Genomic DNA, 24392 nt, shown 5'->3' on the forward strand with positions numbered 1-24392 from the left:
TATGAAATTATATCGCCACCTTGCTTAGTAAAATATCTAAGTCCATATTGGCAACTTTACAGGATAAACTAAAATTTGTTTATTTTTTAAACAACGTAATATGAATTTGAAAATTTTGAGATGATATTTGGATCTAATTTACATACATACAATAAATGCAAATAATAAAGTTATAGTACAATAAATCATTATATGATTCAATACAAGGTCTAATATTTGAATCACAAATACATAAATCGAAAATTCAGCAATGCCACAAGAGTATTATTTTCAAACCATTAACATTTAAAAAAAATTATGTTCACTGATTTTGGTGACCGGATAACTCATCAAAATGACAATTCAACATACCTTTAAAAAGTGATTTAAAGAAGTCATGAAAAGTGATGTAACAAAATTAGGTTGCATAGATTAGGTTTATATGTTTTTTCCATTGCTTTTAATGAATTTATATCACTTTTTAAAGGCGTGTTGAATTGTGATTGTGTTGAGTTACCATGGAACCAATGTACTTAAAAAAACGATAAAACATAGCATTTACATATATTATCTTGTGTAATTCGAAAAACACCAAATAATACTGGCGCAGCCGGTAGGAAGTATTAGCTCTTTTCCTAAAAAAAATCACTTAAGGCGATGCACTACGTCGTGTAATATTTTAAATTGAGCCGCTATCAATAACAACCTTTACGTAGATGGCGGTAAGGTTTAAATTCCCACTTAACACCATCCGCCTGTTTTGATTTATGAAAAAAAAAATTCATGGCCAAAAAGTGCCTTTTATTTTATTTTGTGGATGTTCAGGCATAAATATTTAATTTTTTTCGATCATTTTATAAATAACTTAATTTGCCACATTATTCAATAAGATCATAACCGAAAATGGGTTCGAAAGTAGGAGATTTTGAACTTTAAAGCAGTTTTCATAGGCCTTTACATTATTTTTTTCTGGGCTTATAAAAAGACTTTTCTAAAAAATACTCGATTATTTCAAAGGCCAAGATGTATTCTACTCACAGTATTTAATGAAAGCATCTGAAACATTTCTAGGCGACAAAATTTTCAAACCAAAAACACATGATTTTGCATTACTACCATCGACATGACATTGCCTTAAAAACGGAATCATTACCTTCATTGGACGGAAATTACCACTGAAGGTGACGATATCGCACGATTCAACCATCTACAATTTAATTCAAATACAACAAAGATGTAACTGTTTGTGTTCAAACAATAATATTGTATAAGTCAGATATTCTTCAGAAAATAATGATATAAATCTATAAAGCAAAGTCTACCTTGGTATTATTAATCCAATTAAATGGACTTATTACTAACTTACACATTTTTTATTTCTGATGTATGTTTTTTCGATTTTATTTTTAATACAAAAACACGCAATAAGTTCTAAATAAATATACATTACCTATGTTAAAGCTATGTTATCTATTGTCACATTTATTACTACATTTTACAATTTGCCTACATTATTTTAAATTTTAATGTTATAATAATTTTACTAAAATTCGGCCGAACGTTCAAAGAACATTTTAACATGACTAAAATAATTTTCTTTACGAAAATAATTCTCACACACAAGCAAGTTAATAAAGCAAAATTTGTTACTTTATCCCAATATATTTTTTGGTCCCACTAAAGTTTATTTTTAAAATGCGTAGTCTTTACTCTACGATTTCAAATGATTTTTTAACGGGCATTGTTGCAATAGTAAAAAAATAAATTAATAGCAATCTTGCAGGAAAGTATAAAAATTAGTGCACCGTTTTTTGGCGACTTATTTGATTGGTAGCAATGTGCTTGCCACACATTTTATTGCGTGGAGGCAGGGACTAAATTTTGAAAAGATAAAACAACAAATATTTTTGTTAGAGTTTAATTTTTCAAATAATTTCTCCATATGAAAGTAATCTCTGAACAAAATAAATACCAGAGACAAAATAATTATTTTGAAAAATTAGAACATAAAAAAATACATCCATTCTTTGAGTGTTTTTCCATGACTTTAAATGTTTCCAATGTTGCCAGCGCATTTGTATTTCGAAATATATCGGAATGAAGTTCTTAGTTCTTACCCCAAGAAATCATTAGGCCCCATTTGGACAGCATGCAGTTTCGAACACTTTTGTAATATGCAGTATTAGAATACCGGCGATTAATATTTTTAATTAAACAAGTATATTTTTATTAGACGTAGAGCCAGTGTTTCCAGGTGAATCGACTGACAACTCCAGTTCTCTTGATTGCCTCGTGTTCATCTGGCGGAGAGATGCTCAGGGCCAAACGCTGTGGAGTAGAGAAAAAAATCATTTTTTAATTTATAAAGGAAAATATATGACGCGGAAGTTAATGTTAGATGAAGTCGAGGATGCCCGAAGAAGACATGGTCCAATCAAGTGAATTCAATACTTGAATCGGGCCATGTCAAGAGTCAGAACAACAGAAAAGTATGTGTGAGAAGAAGTATGAATACAAATGTAAATTGTAAATAAATTACAAGGAGTTTACATGTCATGTCAGAGTTGTGTGGAATCATAACTGCTTGCACGGTTCGTATTTCATTAGTTTAGTTAGGTAGGTACCTCTCTGAAGGGCCCTGGTGTGACGCACAGCCTGTAGATGGCAAGGGCTGGGATCATCAGCACGGAGGAAAGGGCCAGGCTCCAGCCCACCCACTCCGCCCACCAGGGGTACGAGTACTGCTGGTACTGCAGCGGCTGGTGGTACAGCAGACCGAAGATGACCACCCCCTGGAATATTGCAGCAGTATGCTTAATCCTTCATCAATGAATTCACATTATTATATATTTATAATTTCGGGTTATATAGTAAGCACCATTACGCCCTTTACCTACAGTTGTCGACACAGGAAGCGGAAGAAAGTAAAATGTACCTTCGTAAACACGATCAGATATAATCCTGAATTTTAACCGATTGTTCACGTCTCTATCTCTGAATACTCTACTATCTCTGAAAGGTTGAAAATTGATAACGAAGCAAATAATTTACAAATAATTAAAAAAACAGGCTTGCAACTTACGATGATGAAGGAAGGGCTGATAAACTTCCAGCAGATTCTCCAGTACAGGCCTGGCTTGAAGCCCAGCATAGCCTCAACATCTTGTGAGAACTTATCCAGACCTGTCGATTAAACATCAAATTAAGCTAAGTACGTTAAGGCCAGTTATTTGACATCGTCGCAAATCGATGATCAGCACCATTTTGCATATTTTAACATTTGGAAGGTCTCCGTTAACCGCCGATGTGTTTTAAGGTTCAACGATTTGTTGAGATTTTAACCAAAGGCTGATAGAATGACCCAGTAAATTTCACAAATCGCTGTCGGACAAAAAATTGACGGTTAACGGGAATCGTTCAAAAGTAAAATGTAACAAAAATAAATTTTCAATATGGTCGAAAAAATAACAATGTTTAAAAATATGAAGAACAGAATATGACCAAGATTACTTCTCCGTGGTTAATCACTAGTTGCAGGAAATCCATATAAAACACTTACATGTAAGAAAATGAATATGCAAACATCTGTCGCACGCAATCGCTCTCCGTGCTAGCTACAAACGGAAGTGCTGCCATCTATAATATTCAAAAAGAACTTTTGAAATTTTCAAACTATTATCTATTTAGCTTACCATAGAACCATGAGACTGCAACAGCCTCGAACAGAGCTGAGCAGAGCAGGGAAATCCCGGCCGAGTACGTGTCCAGCAAATGGAACATGTAAATGCCTCCCTGGAACACAATAAGCAACGTATTAGCACTTGTGTGACGATGGCTTGAGTGTGCATTGCATTACATTTGATTAAAAACGTATTTCAAAATAAAATACTGTCCTTGAAAGCAGATGAAAGAGTCTTTCAGATTTTGGTATTACAAACCGATTTAAGCAATTAAAAACTTTTAACGCAAACAACGGTACAGTTTTTAAAGTCGCTTACGACGGTTTTTATCCTGCAAACTGTTATTAGGCACTACTATACATCATAAATAAACCTCCCACCTTTACATGAAACTAAAAAAATATAATAAAGTTATCTTCACTTCACCTTTTTCCGTTTCATATGAAAATATTTATTTAAAAATTTGTAAAACATGACAAAATTTTACAAATGCTGATTGTTTCATAGAATTATTTAAAAAAAATTCGGAAGGGTTTATGGTAAATTTTTGGATACAAACTAAAAGCGCAGTATTCTATCTTTCTAACGTTATTTGAATCATTTTTCTAACCATAATAAAAAATGAGATAGCAAAGCTATTATGAGACCGTGTTAAGCTGGGATATATATCTCTCGAAAAGACTATTCGATTGTACGCATAAATAAACCACTCACATCATACGATTGAAGAATAACTCCCATGATTGCCCAAGGGATTAATGTGAGGTATAAGCGCAGGCTAGTGTTTTAGTTAGTCGGCAGATGGGTTGACAGCAGCCGGAAACAATTGCGTCTGCATAAGCGAGATATTTACCGGAGTAACGTTGATGCAGGCGATGCAGAAAGAGAAGCACACGGCGAAGAAGGTGAACTTCTCGCGCGCGTGCTTTGTATCCTTGAACAGCCACTTGAACTCGTCCATCAGACCAGTGATGACGCATTCCAGACCGCCCATCTGCAAACCAAGAACCGCTTATTAAATAAGAAGCTGTACCGAAGGTTTCTCGTGTAATTGCAGAGAAATGCTCGGAAATAGTGCATCCAACCTCAAGCAATATTTCCGCATCGTAATTATAACAAAGCTCATTGTAACAGCTTTCTGCGAACACAGAAGATATAACAGATCGTGTGCAAAATTTATACAACTTCATTGACTGTTGGTGCCCCAGTGGAAGCGACCCAAAGGCAGACCGGGGGTGGATAGAGTACACGGAAGAAGATTGGAGTAGGACGGAAACAACTGACTAGGGACGGCAGCCAGAAGAGAGTATTTGTGGAAGAGGCCAAATCTCACCATGAGATGTAGGTACAACCGTGATGGTGTTAGGAATGGTGCCAACTTACCCCAGAGTCAAGTCCCAGCATGATCAGCATAAAGAAGAAGAGCATGGCCCAGATACTGGCTCCTGGCAACGTGGCCACAGCTTCAGGGTACACCTGGAATACTAAACCTGGACCTGGAAACAAAAATAACACACGCACATTCAGAAAGTGTTCAACAACTCATGGTCACTGGCAAATTGGATGGCAGGAGAGTTAGAGGAAAACCACGGATGCGTTGGAGTGATCAAGTATCACAGGCGTCCGGAAAAACGGGCTCTGTATGCAGCGCAGGACCTTAGTGAGTGGAGGAGCCTCGTTTATCAGGGCAATCAGAGTGGGGGATAGGATTCCAAGCAATGAGGCAACAACTGAATATTTGTATACCTTCAGTAGCGACAGAGCTGATGGGGACGCCCTGCTTGTGAGACATGAAGCCGAGGTAGGTGAAGATGACGAACCCGGAGAAGAAGGATGTGAAGCAATTTACTGCCGTTGTTATCAAACAGTCTCTAAAACAAAAAATAACAAAGTGATATTAGTTTGTAGACAGATTTCATATTAGGTTTTTTTACTACATCTTTTTTCAATTTCGGACTTAGTTAGGCCATCTCTTGGATCGGCTAGTAGCCAATTTCAAAGTTTTTTTTAGTTTGACTGAGGATTGGACATTTCTCCCCTGGAACTGGTTTGATTGGGTAGGACCGACATTTATTTATGTCATACAATTTCAGAGAAATGCGTATACATCCGCCTGTGTATGTGTGATTACCAATTGACATTGACAGAAGGCATTGTCCTCGACAGCGAACCTATCTGCCGAGTTTTAGCTGGATCGGATGTCGAGAAGTAGGTATTTACCTACATCCAAGATTTGCACCATTCACGAAAACAAAAGTGATATTCAAAGAGATGTAGTTAATAAAACAGAACAGCTCTCGTTCCAACCATGAAGATTTCGAATCCAAGAAGCGCAGCGTCTTCCTTTGTTACGTATTCCGAAAACAATATTCTCTGGATTATATTATTCATTTTTATCACTAAAAATCTGGATGATGAACGAGAGAGTAAGTTCCAGGGTACAAGCTGCCAAAATGTGGCCTTTGAGAGGAGTGGTAGGAGTCACTATATGAGATCTGTTGAGAAGATCGACTCTGGAGACAATTCCAGAGGGAAGACGTCCATTGGGCCTCCCCAGACAAAGATTGATAAAGTAACTCCAGAGGCTGTGCGAGGAAAAGCTGGTCAGCGCTGGTTAGGGATACCTGGAAGCGCCTTGAATAGGACAAAGGAAGAAGACGAGATGAAATATAATAACAGTTGTTTACCTGTAGCAGTTGTTGTGGAAGGTGTTGTAGCTAGCATAGGAGAGATGAACTCCGAAGCCAGCCCCCACGGAGTAGAATATCTGGACTGCCGCATCCACCCACACCTAAACAAATAAACAGTTCATCGATGCACTAAACGACTAAACGATATTCAGTATTTCTTAACCAATGGGAACAACCGGGAAAACAGTTTGTGAATTTGGGTAGCAGGTTCACAAGAGATGGAAAGGCTGATAGGGACATTGGAAGAACGGCGAATTCAGAAAAACCATAAATAGAGAAATGAGCGCGGTAGTAGCTAGTAAAGATGGGGCTGGCAGTCCATAATGGAGTGCTGGTGCCAACCAAATGTATGAAAGTGAGGCGTGGAATTGGCAGAGGTAAGAATGCTGTAGAAATGAGATCCATGACGCGTAGTATGTGTTGTTACAAATGTAAATATCCGGAGAAAATACAAGGCTTGATGTAAGCGTGATCAATAATATTAAGAATTTGACGGCCTCCGTGGTTGAGTTGTTATCAATCCTTGGCTACCAACCTGGTAGTCGCGGGTTCAAATCCCGGATGCTGTAGTAAAATTTATTTGATTAATTTGTGTTTTGGTATATTTGTATATCCCTGGTTAAAGACCACCATTTATAATCTAAAACTTCCCTGAAATGGTTTTATATATGTTTGGTAACCTGATATGAATATCCAGGAACTTCCTCTTCCTCATCTCATTCCCATTCCACCTACCTTAAGCTTCACAACATACCCTAATTGGGGATGCCATAGTTTCACTGCCTTCACATGATTGGGAGCAGTTGGGACTCTTGGCGGAACAGGTAATAAAAATAAACTTATGTTAGGATATAAGGATGGTATGGCCATGTAGAGCGAATGAACGAAGAAAGGACTGTAAGAAGAATATATGTAATAAATAAAGTGAACGGAATTAAAGAAAAAAAATGTCCCTAAAATCATTGGCATTCTCAAAGATTCATTGTGCCTAAATTCTATATTGTGCTTAAATATCAGATTTTTTAATGTTTTGACGAAGATTTGTAAGAATTGGAAATGTTTCTAACGTGATGAACAATATAGATTGAAATTCATAAAAAGCAAATACGTATTCAAACATATTCAACAGCGCTTTATAAAATGAATTTAATATTACGTTATTTTGGTTTAATATATTTAACATTATACGATTTCGTTTTTTGCTAACTGCTTATACAAAAAAAAACAGTTATTAAAAGCTTAGTTTACAACAATCGAACAGATTTTCCTTGATGTCTTATTTACACAATCTACAGGGTGTACCCGAAAGACTTTAACCAGTGATTCCTGGAAAGGTATATTCAATGTCGAATAAATAAATAAATAATATATTTGAATTAAAAAAAATGTTGAATTTGCTGTCCAGTGACATTTTTTATCCTATGTCGCCACTGGGTTCAATCTAGCCATAGATTAAATAAATACAAAGACAGGTTATAGTCATATTAATTGAACAAAAAATAAGGCACGTTCTTGTTTTATCTTTCATAGCCAAAACGAAACAAATAAGAAAGGCAATGTAGTAAATATGTGTGTGCGGATGAAATAGCAATACAACGGAACACTAATCTCTTGAGGTTAGTAGGTACTAAGCGAGAAATGAAACGCATTAGAAAAGGATAGCAATTCAAAGAATGTGTGCGTAAGGATGCAGTAGCTGCATTATCAACATGCAAGCCGACAGCGAGTAGTGTAATAGAATACTACGTACTGTCACTATGGTTGTCCTTCCTAAATCCATGTGTTTCTGCGTTCCCTATCGCGCTTTATTTTATTTCGACGCACACCGATTTAGGATAGCCAAAAGCCTTGAATAATTGTATTTCTTTAAATTATACATGATTTGTGTTTATTTATGAATAGAAAGAAACTCCATCGTATTTGTATTATACTCAAAAATGATTTTTGCACATCTCAACAGCACAGGAAGGCATTTTGTCACAAAAAGAACCCAGAGTGACGTGTTTGTCGCAGCTGGTGATAGCTTGTCTGACGAACGATCTTATGTGCGATACTAAACACAGTAAATCTCAAGTATGTCCAATGGACCAAGTTCGGTGCAGCCACGCGCGTTGTCTTAGTAACCTAACTAAGAATCGAAAGAAAGAATAGCGCATCTCGTTCCAGCAGCACCGTACAGACGAGTCACGTATCACGTGACGAGTTGATGTGTGATCAGTGACGACGTGTGATAAAAATATCATCGAACAGCAAACTAAACAAACAGCAACATGTAATAAATTAAATTCTTCCGTGCTCATGCTAATACACCTTGTATTGTGAACATGTTCAATTTCAGCATACATAAGGAAAAACTGAGCTTACTTCGGGTACCGCAGACACACTCACAACAGGCTTATATCAGTTTACCTGTTCAGTGCTATCGGTAGATATCTGAACTACGCACAAAGCTAACTCGAATCGATTTACATTTATGAGAATATTCCATTTGTCCAAAGGAAGTTAGGCAAGACAAACCAAATGGAAATCTACTTGGCTAGTTTCAGAGATAATGACTAGTAGTAATAGTTCCTAGAACGAAGGGGAACAAGGGTAAAGTTCAGGCAAAGGTTATGTAGTTTGTCAGTTTTGTCACCCTTAAGAGCTAGAGGCTACAAGCTGGGACTGAGCGTTGACGACAATTCGCTAAAACGCAACGCTAATCAATCGTTGGTGATTGTCAACTGTTGAATACAACCGTTGGAAATAACGCCGAAGTTGATGCGAACACTTAGATTGAGGTGTTTCACAGATTTTCACATGTAAAACTGTCATTGATTGTTGTATAACGTACTTTGCAACAATTTCGTTTTTTTTTTCAGTCGTAATTATCGAATTTACGGTCATATTATGGCACAAAACATATTAAAAATAATGTTTCCTGCCAGAATTTAAATATCATACTAACCACACGTGTTTTAGGTAAAAAATAATTAAAAAGTAAATTATATTATTGTGTTATTAAATTCTTGAACTAGGCACAAAACTAACTGAATTGCTTCATACCCTGGGTAACCAAGCTGTAGTTGTTTTTTTTTATTTTAAATTTATTTTTTATTAACAGAAGATAACAAATAATACATGTATGATAGAAGTAAGTAAGAATATCAGTAAGTGTAGATCAGACAGAGAGTTAATAAAAAAAAAGTGGGTGTGTCAAGCCTACGCAAGACAGAAGTGAAACTTCTTTTGTTAAACCGTATGAACCACAATCAATTACGTATTTCACTCGTATTACACTCACGACGCAGTATACTAACCAAGCAGCTGATGCTTGGCGTGGCGCAGTTCGCTGGTGTCTGAGAGAGAGGAAAGAAGAGAAGAGAGAGAACGTTCGTGAGCGGCTCCCCCACCTCAACAAGCGCATATGGTGAGAGAGGGACAGTGAACGGTGAGCGGTGGTGGGGGTACCCGCATTTTCGTGTCGATCCTGACTCGGTTTTACTCCGTCCCCGAATTACGCGCCTAAAGAAGTTTCACTTCAAAAAGTATATACACCAACCGTCGAATGACGATGTACAACAGAATGTTATTTCAAATGATCTGCATATCAGGGTAAGTATATGGTATATAATTATTGAAGACAAAATTAGCAATTTTTAAACGAAAATCTGAAACAGAAAAATCAGAAAAGTTGTGCTTTCTGCTGATCAAAATTTATCAAAAACCTGAAACGTACCTATAATCGGCGCTTAACGAAAAACCTTTAAAAAATTTATCTCTCCAAGAAAGTATTCCTTGATAGAGAAACTTCCTTAACCGCTGATTGGCCATTTACTTTGATTTGAATTTCTGGGGAAAATCTCGAACTGAGAAAAATGATACATTAATAATTTTAGAGAATCCTATGTTTAGGGAGTTTCAACTGATGGGACTGTTATTTATAACGATAGCAGCTAAATTTTACTTGCCGCTTTCCTAGTGCTATTTTATTGGTCGTATCAGATAGGAAAATCAACAAAGGACAGTACGTAAGTAATCAAAATACGATTACAGATAAGGCATAGTTTTAAGCACAAACTGTTTTATATATTTGGTGCCCAGACTGCCAAAACAATACGTTAAGTCTTGCATCGTGCTGAACAATATTCGTACGTAGTTTCTGATATTATCAATTATATTTACTGTTGACGCAAACTTCGTTAATAACTGTTAGGCGTTGACACATCTAGCTGTTATTTCCAACGATATATTTTGATACTGCGCTACAACAGGCTACTTTGTTTGTACACTGTCACAGGCCATAGCTCTAGAACGGGAGTTCTGTCTCGTTATAACTGTCAACAGAACTGCTACTGTCTCTTGGAGGACAAATACAAATTGTACGCTCTGCGAACACAGACGCTTTCTTCCGCCATTCAAATGCATGGAATACGTGGAAAATAAAGGAGAGCGCTGCAATAATTGTTTTAATTGCTTTAAATGGCAACACGGAGATGGTTCAAAGTAGCTGTCTGTAACTTGTAACAAAAGAACTAGTCAATGTGCATAGTTACGTATTATATTCCTTATTATAAATAATGCGCAAGTAATTTCAGTATTTCAAACTGATATATTATAACTTCCGATTTTATGTCCGGGTTAAATCTTCCTCATAGGAAAAACTAAACCCTTCCACGCACTTTTCCACAAATGATCATCTAGTCAATCAACATTATGCAAGTGCATTATATAAGCAAAATAAATACAAAACAATACAAGAACAACATGTCAACTCACCAGAGATCAAATGGAAAAATAATTCACCGACTCCAGATATTTTCATATCAGAGGGTTCGGCTCGGTAGAACTCCTAACAGGGCCTATAAATCCTACTGATCCCTCAACATAAATATTTAAAAAATCTTTCGTTATCCTACATGTATTCAAAATGACCGACTTTTGCATCTTTAAATATAAATTCTTTGATAGATCTAATACGTCTAAATTTTGAATGAGAGAGCTAGGTATAATGCCAGTAGCCGAAATAACAAATGGTAATATTTTTATAGTTTGAATAACAATAATATCTTTAAAGAATTTTTTTTTATTATCAATATAAAGTATTTTTTACAGGTGTTTTTCGGTGTTTGTTTCAATATGATATACCTGTGTCGAGACAGACGTATTGGATACATAAATTAGTGTTCACATATTATTTGATACAAATAAGATTTCATTACATTAAATGACAATGTGAAAATGATAAAAAACTAGGGTGATACCGTCAAAAAAACATTGATGGGAGCTCAAATACACTTATTATTTATTTATTTAGTGTTCATTAACGCCCTATCGGGCTTTTAAATAGTAAATTGACAGTATATGTATGTAAGTGTAACGTAATACATGGATAAAATAGCATAACTAAATACAAAAAAATAATAATCAAATGATAATACTAAGATTAACATAAATTTAAATATAGTGATATTGTAAATAAAGCAAAGTTTCTAGTATAAAGTAAGTATGTACATTGTACATTCGTATATGCATATAATTATTCATGTTTGTTGCAAAACCAGTAAGACTGAAAACAGTAAAATAATTTACTCGTAAGGTGATTAGAAAATAAATATTTGTAATATACTGATATGTATTATAAAACAAATAATAATAAATAATACTCTCCATTTATTGGATAACAAATCCGCCTGCCATAGTCAACCCAAGTGGCTGGCTACTTTTGGTGACTTATTAGGAGACTGGTCGAGGGAAACCTTTTGACCTCTCCAGCCAGACTCTCTAGATCATTTTGCACCGTAGTGGAAGGGATGGATCCATACGTCCGTCACCCCTCTTTACATTGACCCCCAGATTCTTAAGTATCCCCAAGGATGACTTGAATGAAATTATTTTCCTCAGGGCCTCCTGTGTGGAGCTAATGTAAAAAAAAAATCAGCGCGCGGCTTGGCGTATTGAACGGACCTACTGTCGAATTTTCCCTAGCAGGCATAGAAAATGGGTCTTTCGCGCGGTATATTTTAACTAATTCTGATGAACGTATTACTAAAATTTCAGATGTGTCTAACCGAGTCCCTCGGGAAGATACTCATTCATCGTCTAGAAAAATAAAATCTGGTGCTTAAGGCTAATTTTATAGTAGAAAAACGTTTTACATAAAATATTTCGATAGTAAGGTATTGTTTTTATTAATCAATATTATATTATAAAAGTAAGTGTGCAATGAGCGTGGTGCTAAAAGTCAGAAACGAGCCCCGGTACGATCAAGTGAGTTATATGGTGTGGTAGCCCTCTATCCCCTATCCATGAAGAAGGTTCCCGTTTTTACCTGAAGGGCGTGCTTTTGAAGTTATAAGGGCTGGAAGTTTCGCCCTATAGAAATTTCGACAACAGTACAAAACATTCGACGGTATTCAAGAGCATTCCACAACATTCCAGAACATTCCAGAACATCCCGGAACATTCTGGAATGTTAAGGAACATCCCAGATCATAATGAACTAAGAACGGGACTACAGGCTGTTTCCTGAAAAACTTTTAGTAAATTCGTAATCGTGACAATACATTGGTATCTTTAAATACAGTGTTTTCCAATAAGAGGTGTTACTTTGATATTCAATCGTTAAGGATCAATGATTTCGTTGCTTGTGTGGCACGTAGCGCCGTCTTGTTGAAAGTAAACGTTGTCCAGATCAATATCATCCAATTCTTGCCATAAAAAATCATTAATCATCTCTCGATAGCGAAATCCATTCACCGTAAATGTTGCTCCAGCCTCATTTTCGAAAAAGTAAGGTCCAATGACTCCGCCGGACCATAAACCGCACCAAACAGTCACACGTTGAGGATAGAGAGGCTTTTCAACAATAACTCTGAGCTCCAGATGCGACAATTTTGCTTGTTGACGAAGCCGCCGAGGTGGAAATGGGCCTCATCACTCAAGATGATTTGAATTTGATTCACTCAAGTGAATTTTAATGATTTTAATGCGTTGTTGAAGCGTGTATCGTTCCATTTTTATTAATAGCGTAGTTTTTACTTGTCAAATGTCAAAAAATGACAGCTTTAAAAGTAACATCTACCGAAATAGCGGGCTATTCATAATAACACCTCTTATTGGAAAACCCTGTAGTATGAAACAAAGTGGCGTCTTAAGGCGATGCACTACGTCATGTGACATTTGGAATCGGGCCGCTAACAATAACACTCCATATGTACATGGTGACAAGTTTTTAATTCCCGCTTAACACCAGCCGCCTGTTTTGATTTATGCAAAAAAAAACATCGCCAAAAAGTGTGTTTTATTTTTTACTTTGCGAAGTTCAGGCACAAATATTAAAATGTTTTCGGATCAATTTCTAAAGAACTCAATTTACCACATTATACAATAAAACCAAAACCGAAAAGGGGTTTCTAGGCAAGAGATTTTAAACTTTAAAGTTGTAAAAACTAAAAAAAATTACCTGATTTCTGTGGGTCTTATATTAAATACTTGTACTTATGTATTCTACTAGCAGTATTTAATTAAAGCATCTAACATGTTTCGCGATCAAATTTTTAAACCACAAATATATTTTGCATTACTTCGTAGTGCCTCGCCTTAAGGCTCTGTAGTAAGTGTTCAAATATGGTTTGAAAGGGATATATTAAATACGAATGTTTAAGGTGAAGCTTAATGCTAAATCACTATTTTGATTAATCTTTATAACTAATTGGTGTACATTATGAATACCTAAAAATATGCTTTAGATAAATTGAAGGTTTTCCTATCGTTTCGCTTGAGTAGAATACAAATAAAATAATAAATTACCCAGTAAAAAATATAAATCTTAACTACTAAAAAAATTTTTTTTTCAATAGAAATGTATGAACGCGTAAAGGAAACAACTTTAAAAATACAGTATTATAGCTAAGATTATCTGTGACAGTTTCACTTGATTAATTTTTTCGCTTTCATATAAAAATATTTATAAAATAAATAAAAACCAGTTTTGTTCTTGAAATCTAACTTTTCTAGACTCCGTTTGTCAAGCGATTTGAATGCCTATTACCTTCAATATAACGTATACCAAGAATATACGCACTTTTGGCTTGTAGCTTCCTCTTATGAAGCACGCTAATATTAAAAAAACGATAATAATGAAGCGACAATGGTGAAACTATTTAATAAAATGCGACTCGTTTGTGATAGAGGTAACCTCTTGACAAACGCTTAAGTTGCATTTAAGGATATAATGTGTTTTTTTTTCATACCTATAACATGTTAAATAACAGAACGAAACATGTTTCTGATAATTTTCAGAGCTTACATTGCGATTTGTGTCGATCGAAGGAATTTCATATTATTACAATCTTAATAAAATAATGTTTTTAGGAACTTAAAATTTTAAGTGTTAAAGATAAATATGTTATTCATCGGTAGACATTCGGAATGCGGGGGATTAATTTAATTATTTACTTTCTAGTTGGCGGCGGCTCAGTGCGTTGTGCGGCTAGTCCAAACGCAGCCAATGAGGAAATGTCTAAAGAGGAAAAATGCCTTACTAAACATTTTATTTAAATAAAGCGTTTTATATTCACAAAGCAACGTGATCTCCCCAACACGATATCTGAATCTATTTCCAAATATTACCTTATGTCCTGGAATGTAAACGTATAGTTGTTATTCTCATATCTCCGGGTAAATATCGAATCTCGAGTACACCACTGTTTCGTATCCTGAGGGATTTGTCGCACTGCAAATATTTAAATAGCATTATTGTACGTCGATGGAAATTATCTGCGGGAGGACCGTGCAATTGTGCATCGAGCACGCAAGGGCTGCGATGCACTTTCACAGGGTTGTCGAAAATGCAAGATGATTCTGAAAGTGGATAAAAAATTGGAAATGGCTTATTGACGCCATAAACGACACTTATTTCCGGTTCCATGATAACTCAACACAGTGACAATTCAACACACTTTTAAAAAGTGATATAAAGTCATTAGAAACGATGAAAAAAATTAATTTTAAACCTAACCTAACCTAACCTACATAACCAAGTTAATAAAGTTTTTTTTCATCACTTTCCATGACTTTATATAACTTTTTAAAGATGTGATGAATTATCATTGTGATGATTTATCCGGTCACCCTTATTTCCATACCGATATGGAGACCGGTATGGAAAATCATTTACTTTAGCCCGCTCCCTCACGGGTCGGTAAGGAATCGACATCAACTGGCTGCAGTAAGAAAGCTTGATTGATACGGAGTTGGAGCGGTGTTGCGTACTTCCATCGTAAGCCCGTTACACATTATTCTCATTTTAATTTCGAAATATTTTTTATATATATATCATAGATGAGAAAATAATGTTTTGTTTTAGGAAAGTTATATTTTTGTTACTTTTTTATCGAAACCGGTAGATAAATATAAAAAAATAGGGAGGTAATAATGGTAAGTACATTAAAAAATAAAAAATCTCTTCTAACACAAATTGTCCATAAATTCTTACATATTTTTTTTTACTAGAATACATCTAATTTCAAATGCCTTTTAAAAATAGTAAAATGGTTTGACTGAGGATTGAACCTCCCCACCCAAGAACTGGAGTCGGCAACCCTTGCTAAATCCTGATCAGATAAAACAAACATTTATTAACGCACTGCTGTAATGTCATCGAATTTCAGAGAAATGCGTACCTATATATTGCCAAAAAGTTGATAGAATGCATTATCATCGACAACGATTCTATCTGCCGAGTTCCAGCTCGATCGGATGTCGTGAAGTGGGTTAATTTCTACACCTAAGACTTGCATTTACGAAAAGTAAATCGAAATTCGAATAGACGTATTTGTTGGAGGTTCTCATACAAGGAGGCTGATTTGATTCGGTGTCCCTGTCTTGTAATACCATTATTTCTATATCCCTACCAGCCTATGCATATACTAGATGTAAAAGTTGTAGATATGAAAATATGTAAATTTTAAAATATTTTTAGCAACCCTACCCAATGATATCAGTCGTACAACTCGAGTTCAGTCGACTGAGCGATAAAGTGAAGTGATAATAAAGAAATTTGAATCCTATTATTTTATAATATTGATAATCTGCATTGCGGGAGCACGGATGTGGAAAAACGAGAATTAATTGATATTTAGACAACCTCGTTGGCTCAGCGGTAAACATACTTGGCTTGGATTAAGGCTATGCTATAAGCTTTCAAAACGGTTACGAATATTACTGAAGATGTTTTGAATTAGAGATAATATGTACATACGAATGATAGTCCAATAATATTATACATCCAATACATTTAAATATGACTTATTTAAATTTGAGCATAAATCTCTTGACATCTGAGTAGCATTTAAAGAAACACTGTGATTTTTTCATACCTACAATATGTTAAATACCACTACAGGGATAAGGCTCTTGACTAGCAATCCATAGGTCACGGGTTCAAATTCCGTCGTGCGCAAGTAAATTTTATTTGATAAATTTTTTTATTGACTTTGCTAGAAATGGCTTTAGTCAGGATAGTCAGACGATTTTCCACCTACCTTTTCATTATCCTCCCCACTCTCTTTAGCCTCACAATATACCCCGATTGGGGATGCCATAGTCCCACTGGTATCTAACTATCAAGAGTAGTCAGCAGTCACATAAAAAGGGCCATCTAACAAATTTTTAAACCTTTTTTTTCAAAGCAAGATTAACATTCCCGGGTTACGAATAATCTGACCATATTTGAAAATCTCCTAATACCATCACAGAACGCTTTTGAATTTTCCGCTGAAAATGTTGCTTGTATCGTCATGGAGGAGTATATCATATTTGCCAGTCGAGGAACTGAACTCACGACCCCTAGGTGGGAACCAGACGCAATGCAAACTCAGCTACTAATCAAGGATCCCTAAATGAATACTAAATCACAATTTTGATAAATCTTTATAACGAATTGGTGTACAATATGAATACCAAAAATGTGTTTTAGATAAATTTAAAGTTTTCCTATCGTTTCGCTTGAGTAGAATACAAATAAAATGATAAATCACTCAGTAAAAATATAAATGTAAACCACTAAATCAGTTTCACTTGATTAACTTTTTGGCTTTCTTAAAAAAATATTTACAAAATAAATAAAAACCAGTTTTGTGCTGAAATCGAACTTTCTAGACTCCGTTTGTCAAGCGATTTTAATGCCTATTACCTTCAATATAAGGTATACCAAGAATATACACATTTTTGGCTTGTAGCTTCCTCTTAACTATTGTCTAATGGGATTACTGTAAGAATTTGGAATATTCCTATAAACTTCAATATCCTTTGCACAGGCAGGGACACTCTTGTGAGGTGTCACATAAAAAAAAATTGCCCAATATACATTTCTTAAACCGAAAGACAAATTAATAATAATAACGTTTTTATTCATCTTGTACACTTTTACACAAGCAAGCATCTATTTAAGAGTAACCTGCACGTATATCGATCGGATCCAGCACCTCTGCCATATATCATCCCACGGAACTACGTACTCTTAGGAACACTCCAAGTGGTTCGTATTCATCAAACAAGGTCAAATCACAATGACATAAAAAATATTCCAGGTCATAAAACCACATTCGGACAAAGAAATTATATTAATTTTGCGATGAAACTCCATAACATCCTTCCCCCTGATATGAAGCGAACAGAAAATTTTAATGATTACAAATCAAGAATAAAAATTTGGCTGAAAGAGATTAATGAAAAAAACATTGAAAAAGACTTTTATTTTATTTTTTATTTCTTTATTGGTTTAAATAGGTACAGTAATAATGTATACATATTACAAAGTTGTTTTTTTTTTTTTTAATATCAGAAAGAGTAAAGTAACACACCTTTTCTTTGAGCAAACGCTAGTGTTAAAAAGGTGGGGACGTTGTTATTAATGTTATTATTATTTTACAATGTTATTATTTTAAACAAAGAAAAACAAAATACAGTTTTTATTGTAAAACAAATAATAGAAAAAAGGAGGAGAGAAAAAAGAAGAAAGCAGAAAAAAAGATATCTAATATTATTTTAGAGAATTATGATATTATTTTAAAAGTGTAATAATTAAAGAAATACTGCTGAATTATATTTTTAATTGTGTTTTTGAATTTCAACAAATTTTTTTGTAATCTTACATCTAGAGGTAATTCGTTTAACCATTTCACTCCACTATATTTATAAAATGTTTGGGCTGTAGTGGTTTTGTAGCACGGGGAGGTTATAGAACCTTGCACATTTGGTATGTCGCTGTTTGAAAAAAGTATTTGGTTTTCGTTGTTGAAAGAATCTTTATGAAATTTTAAAAGTGATGTTTTTTTTACATAGAAAACTAATAAAACAGAAATGAATAACTTTATTACGCCTCAGCACAGGTTACCCTAGTTAGGAGGACTAATAAATACAATTTACTATACATACATTTAATATCATATTTTGTATGTACAATGTTTAAATAGTCGCTATAATAAAACCAACTTAGCACAGATGAACCAGGTTTCATGGGGCGAGGTTTGTCTAGGTCTGCCCACAAACTGACGGAATCCTGGCGGATCGGAACGGAAGAGACCCGGTTGAGAGAGATCTTTTGACCTCTCCAGCAGGGTTGGGTTTATAAGTCAATCCTGGACACCGATTCTTAACTATTCCTACCCATCCCTCACACCCTTTTCCTTTCCAGAACTTCGTACCCTTCCTTCAATTAAAAAGTAAAGTTTGAAAGTACATACCTAGAATTGGAGTTTAAGAGGAAGCTAAGAGCCAAAAATGTGTATATTCTTGGTATGCCTTATATCGTCACGAATTTAGGTAATAAGAATTAAAATCGCATGACAAACGGAGTCTAGAAACCCTCGATATCAAGCACTAAGGTGGTTTTTATTTATTTACATATTAAATTCATATGGAAAGCAAAAAAGTTAATCAAGGGAAACTGTCACAGATAATCTTAGCTATAGTGTTTTATTTTATGCGTTCATTCATTTCTAATGAAAAAATATTTTTTTGTAGTTAACATTTATATTTTTTATTGAGTAATTAAATTTTTTATTTGTATTCTACTCAAGGGAAGCCATATTAATTCAATTAATTCGGTCAATTTATCAAAAGCATATTTTTTAGTATTCATAATGTAAACCAATTCGTTATAAAGATTAATCAAAATAGTGATTTAGCATTGAGCTTCGCCTTAACGAGGTTATCTATTTAAGGCGATGCACTACGTCCTGTAATATTTTAAATTGAGCCGCTATCAATAACAACCCTTACGTAGAAAGCGATAAGGCTTAAATTCCCGCTTAACACCATCCAGCTGTTTTGATTTATGCAAGAAAAAAACATGGCCAAAAAGTGCCTTTTATTTTATTTTGTGGATGCTCAGGCATAAATATTTTTTTTTTGATCATTTTATAAATAACTTAATTTGCCACATTATACAATAAAATCATAACCGAAAATGGGTTCGTAAGTAGGAGATTTTGAACTTAAAAGCAGTTTTCATAGGCCTTATACATTATTTTTTTCTGGGCTTATAAAAAGACTTATCTAAAAAATACTCGATAATTTCAAAGGCCAAGATGTATTCTAGACGCAGTATTTAATTAAAGCATCTGAAACATTTTTAGGCGACCAAATTTTCAAACCAAAAACACATGATTTTGCATTAATACATATGGCATCGCCTTAATGACAATATTAAATTTTAATTTCTACAAAGCAACCTAACCTAAGTTTATGTCAAACCATAAAGCAATTGATTTCTTTTAATATGTTATATGCTTTATATAGTTAATCCTTGGGTACCGTTTGTATATTTGATAATACGTAGATTTAAGATTTTTTCCTCCTAATCTAGAGGGAATAAAAATTGGCGGTTTTCGTTTTTCAATTAATTTTTGAGTTACACAAACTTATCTCCTTCTTTTTAAAATGTAAGCTTTGAAGTTGAAGCTTTTAACTCTACCAATTATTATCAAGCATCAAATATGTTCAGTTGTAATTTCATATTTAATTTAGGTCTGAAAGGGGTTAATAAGCAGTATTTCATTAATTTTTATTATACGGTTTATGCGATTCCAATACATTGTTTAAAATCTAATTATTCAGTTGACAAGATACAAAATACGAGTACCGGTTACTTCAAATCACAAAGTATCATCTCTTCATAAATCAAATAATATCAACTAACATTAATCGTTGTTGTCTTAACGTAAGCAGTTTCTCGAAATGAAATTATTTAGAATTCTTGTTTCTAAGAAATCAAATAATTAATACGAAGATGAAATAATTATTTTCTCATATATTTCAAAAGACAAATAAGTACTTGAAAGTTCGATGAACGAAAATCGCTCCGACTTCCGAGTGTTTTCTGGGAAGGGTTCCGTTAGGACAAACAAAACGAACCGAAGTTATATTATGTGACGTTACTGAAGCTTTTAAACTTTTTAAGGTCATTTCATAAAAATTTTCTAGTTCTTAAGAGTCCTAAATTCTCCAGTCTTTTAAGTTACTAGATCTGATTATTTATTTATTTATTTATTACACGCCCTAGTGGGGTTTTCTTTTTAAAAAAATACAAGCATTTTGTATCAGAGTAAACACTTAAAAATTAATACAATAAAGAAGAATGTAAACAAAATGGCAAAAATGAATCCTCTCGCATATAATTGAATTTAAAAGATTCAACAAAACAAAATAGTAGAAGCGGAGAAGTTATATGGGTACATAGGTCTATTTGTGTCTAGAAGAATAAAAGTGATAGAATATACAACATTTATACTGATTAGTTTTCAAATGAAATATATCACCCAGATCAGAATATTTATTTCCGAGATTGTGAAGTCTCGGAATCGGAGAATTTTGGTAAGCTAGTGTCCTGGTGTTATTGAAGTAAAAAGGTAAGAAATGTCGGCATGATTTTTTGGGAACATGGATATTGATACATTGAAGTAATTCGGGACAGTCCATTTTAAAATGTAGTATTCTTTGTAACAGTATTAAATCTGTGCTTATTCTTCTTTCTGAAAGTTTCAATAGTGACATTTTATCCAAGAGGTAATTGTAATTTATGTTTTGTATAGGAATATGCAATTTATAATTTATAAACCTTAGAAACTTCCGCTGAATCTTTTCAATGTTATCTGTATGAATATGACTATCCAGGTACTTCCCAAACTTTCTCTTTCCAGTCTCGTTCTGCTTTCCACATTATTAAGCCTCAGAATACAACAGAGGAAGGTTCGGATTATTTTCAGATTTGATCACCAAACACGGTTAAAGCCATTTCAAGCAATTTTTCGATTCAGAACGGTGGTCTTTCACCAGGACAATACTGAGAGTATTTCTGTAGGATACATTTTATGATATTATTTACAAATAGCAAGAACAAAACAAAAGTTTACATAACATCATGATTGACGATTGTGAGTTCGATTATGCTGTGGATTTTCTTGTATTTTAAACACGGACACGCCCAAATCACACTTCTATCGGTTTACCTCTGCGATGGTTGCACATCTCTACGAATTTCCTTCTTCGAAAGTCCTTTGCGCCAATAATATCAATCCTTTTCACAGTAACAACCCGAACAAACAGACTTAATCCCAACTGCATAATAATGACTTGTCCGTTATCACAAACTATAAGTGCTTACTGATTCCATCGCTGTTCTATATTGTGTCAACTATCGTACTGTCAACGTAATGCAGGGATTGACAACAAGTATCAATACACATAACGTATATATTACCAAAACCGTATTTTAAATAAATTGTAAAAATAAGCCAGGCTTGCAGTTCACAATGGAGTGCTGATACCAAGATTGCCTGATTACTGTAATCATTAATACGAGGATGATATGTATTTTTGTGTAGCGCCGTTTTGGTGCAAAATAATCTATAGCGATGTGTTGGACTGTAATGGTACGTATACATTTTCGAACCGAGCCACGAATTACGGGAAACGGGAAACGTTTCGCGCCATTTGCTGTAACTTCGTTCCTTTTCCATAAGTTGAGGTTCAGCTTGGCAGTTCGGCTCGCGTATGTATACGTAGCATTACGTGTTAGGTATCATCAGCGCCTTGGCTAATTCGGGGCCCGGAGCGGACTGCTCCAATTGCACCCGCATAGGGCCGGCCCTGATGACAGTAAGGCATGGATGGAATTGGCAGAGGAAGGGTGAAAGTAGACTAAGACCCGGTATATCAGTCAGTCCGTATCCTCGCTATGTGCAACATTCCTTGATCAAATTTAAGCAGGCTAAATCAGCCGTTTAAGCCTTGGTAAGCAGTAAAAAATGTCAAATATGACGCTTACGTGAGTAATTACGTACTTTCATCTCATAGAAATATGCGTAAATTGCATAATTTTATCAATATGTATTGTTATTTTTATCAAAAATTATTAAAAAAATAAATAAATGGTTGATCACTCCTGTTACTATCAGTGACTATATTCAATACAACACCTACGCCCAGGGCCAGATCAGGTAATTTATCAAAATAAGCACATCGTAGGCATTCTAGGATAATCAAGATAAGGGGGACACCACGATTTTTTTCCGAATTTACCATGGAATTAATGTACAGATACTTTTGTACATAATGTTAAGTGCAGCCATCAAACAAGGGAAATAAAAAAAGTTGCCTACAGAGTCCTTAGCAAAATCGCTTTCTAAATATCGAAATTTCGCGATAATAGTTTAAAACCTCGTTAAATTGTCGTAATTGCTAGAACAATTCTAAAAACGCTTAAAATAATTAATTGACTTCGACTAAAATATTGATGCTTTCTTGAGTCCGTTAAACATCTTTACCAAAATTTTAAAACAGAAATCAATTTTTTTGGCTGCTTTTAATGAAAGGTTTGAAATTAATACTATTATTATTTTTATTCAGATATTCAGGATTTCCTGAATATAGGATAAAAATTCGGCGAATACCTAAAATAATTCAAGAAATCATCAGCTATAAATAGAAATCGTTTGAATTTGACATTTCGAAACGCCTAACTATCTACAAAATGTAAATAAAATTTATTTTTTAACTTTGTTTTGAACCACTTTATTGAGTTATATAGGTCGACCGGTTTCGGTTGCACTCAACATTCTTCAGGACAATGGAAATATATACTGTTCCATTGTACTGAGGAAGGTCCAACTGAAATCCGTCGACCTATATTACTCAATAAAGTGGTTTAATACAAAGTTTTTTTTTTCATTTATATAATGTCAAGACATTAATACAAGTATTTGCTTTCTTCGATAATTCTCTTCAAAATAGATAAAATGTCTCAGTTTTGCCATCGTAGGGAAATTTTTTTCTGGCGGTGATAAAATTATCGATATAAGTTGAGCTCTCAATCCCGGGATCTCGAGAAACGGGATTCCGGGAATCCTGGACCTTTGTTGGCACAGTAATCCCGGTGCTTAAAACAGGGATTATGGGATTTTTGTTGGTTTCACGACCTTGTTGTTCATTGAACAATATTCTTAAGATTTTGGGTTGTAACAAGGTAGGTCATTAAAAATTGCTGGAGGTTATACGTCGCTGTGAAATCAAACCGGCATATCTGCAAAATGCTTGTTTTTCACCAGAGCGCTTTAAAGATTTCACATATGATATTTTCCTTTTAACGTCCGTTTGGTTCATCTCAATGCCACCTTATGAATGAATAAAATTTAAACGAATACTGCTTATTGAAGTAGTAGTTGCAAATAAATCGAAAATTGCTTAAATTAAGAGTAAAATGCAGATATGCCAGTATGACTTTAAAATCAGTGTAATATTTGCATTTGTGTCACAGTGGCTTCTTCTTTTGGAACCTGTTTAAGGTATAAAAAAAGACAATGTTGTCAATGAAAAAATAATTTATTGCTTCACAATTTTTTTTACAAAAAAATTAACATAATACTGCTTTTTCCTTTGCGGGTAACTTCAAAGTTTCTCAATCGTTTATGGAAATCTGAATAAATTGACGGTATCATCCCGGCGGTAACTAACTTTAGTATACCATTTTTCTTCTTCTCATCAATGGTCTCTTGGAATA

At 34.4% G+C, this 24392-nt stretch overlaps 1 protein-coding gene across 1 annotated transcript in view; it reads right to left on the reverse strand.

The window, feature by feature from the left end:
- Positions 1-2208: 2208 nt before the first annotated feature.
- Positions 2209-24392, reverse strand: part of LOC149410310 (sodium-dependent noradrenaline transporter-like) — a 103993-nt gene continuing 81809 nt past the window's right edge. Inside the window, exons 11-18 of the mRNA XM_089648987.1 lie at positions 6347-6450; positions 5406-5530; positions 5043-5155; positions 4513-4653; positions 3672-3771; positions 3062-3162; positions 2604-2771; positions 2209-2307 (exon numbers count right to left, since the gene is read on the reverse strand). Coding sequence (XP_089505113.1) covers positions 2209-2307; positions 2604-2771; positions 3062-3162; positions 3672-3771; positions 4513-4653; positions 5043-5155; positions 5406-5530; positions 6347-6450 — 951 coding nt within the window. The remainder of the gene's footprint in view (positions 2308-2603; positions 2772-3061; positions 3163-3671; positions 3772-4512; positions 4654-5042; positions 5156-5405; positions 5531-6346; positions 6451-24392) is intronic.

Source organism: Hesperophylax consimilis, chromosome 28 (genome assembly GCF_061612785.1).
Source record: "Hesperophylax consimilis isolate HC1 chromosome 28, BYU_Hcon_1.0, whole genome shotgun sequence".
NCBI classification, from domain to species: Eukaryota; Metazoa; Arthropoda; class Insecta; order Trichoptera; family Limnephilidae; genus Hesperophylax; species Hesperophylax consimilis.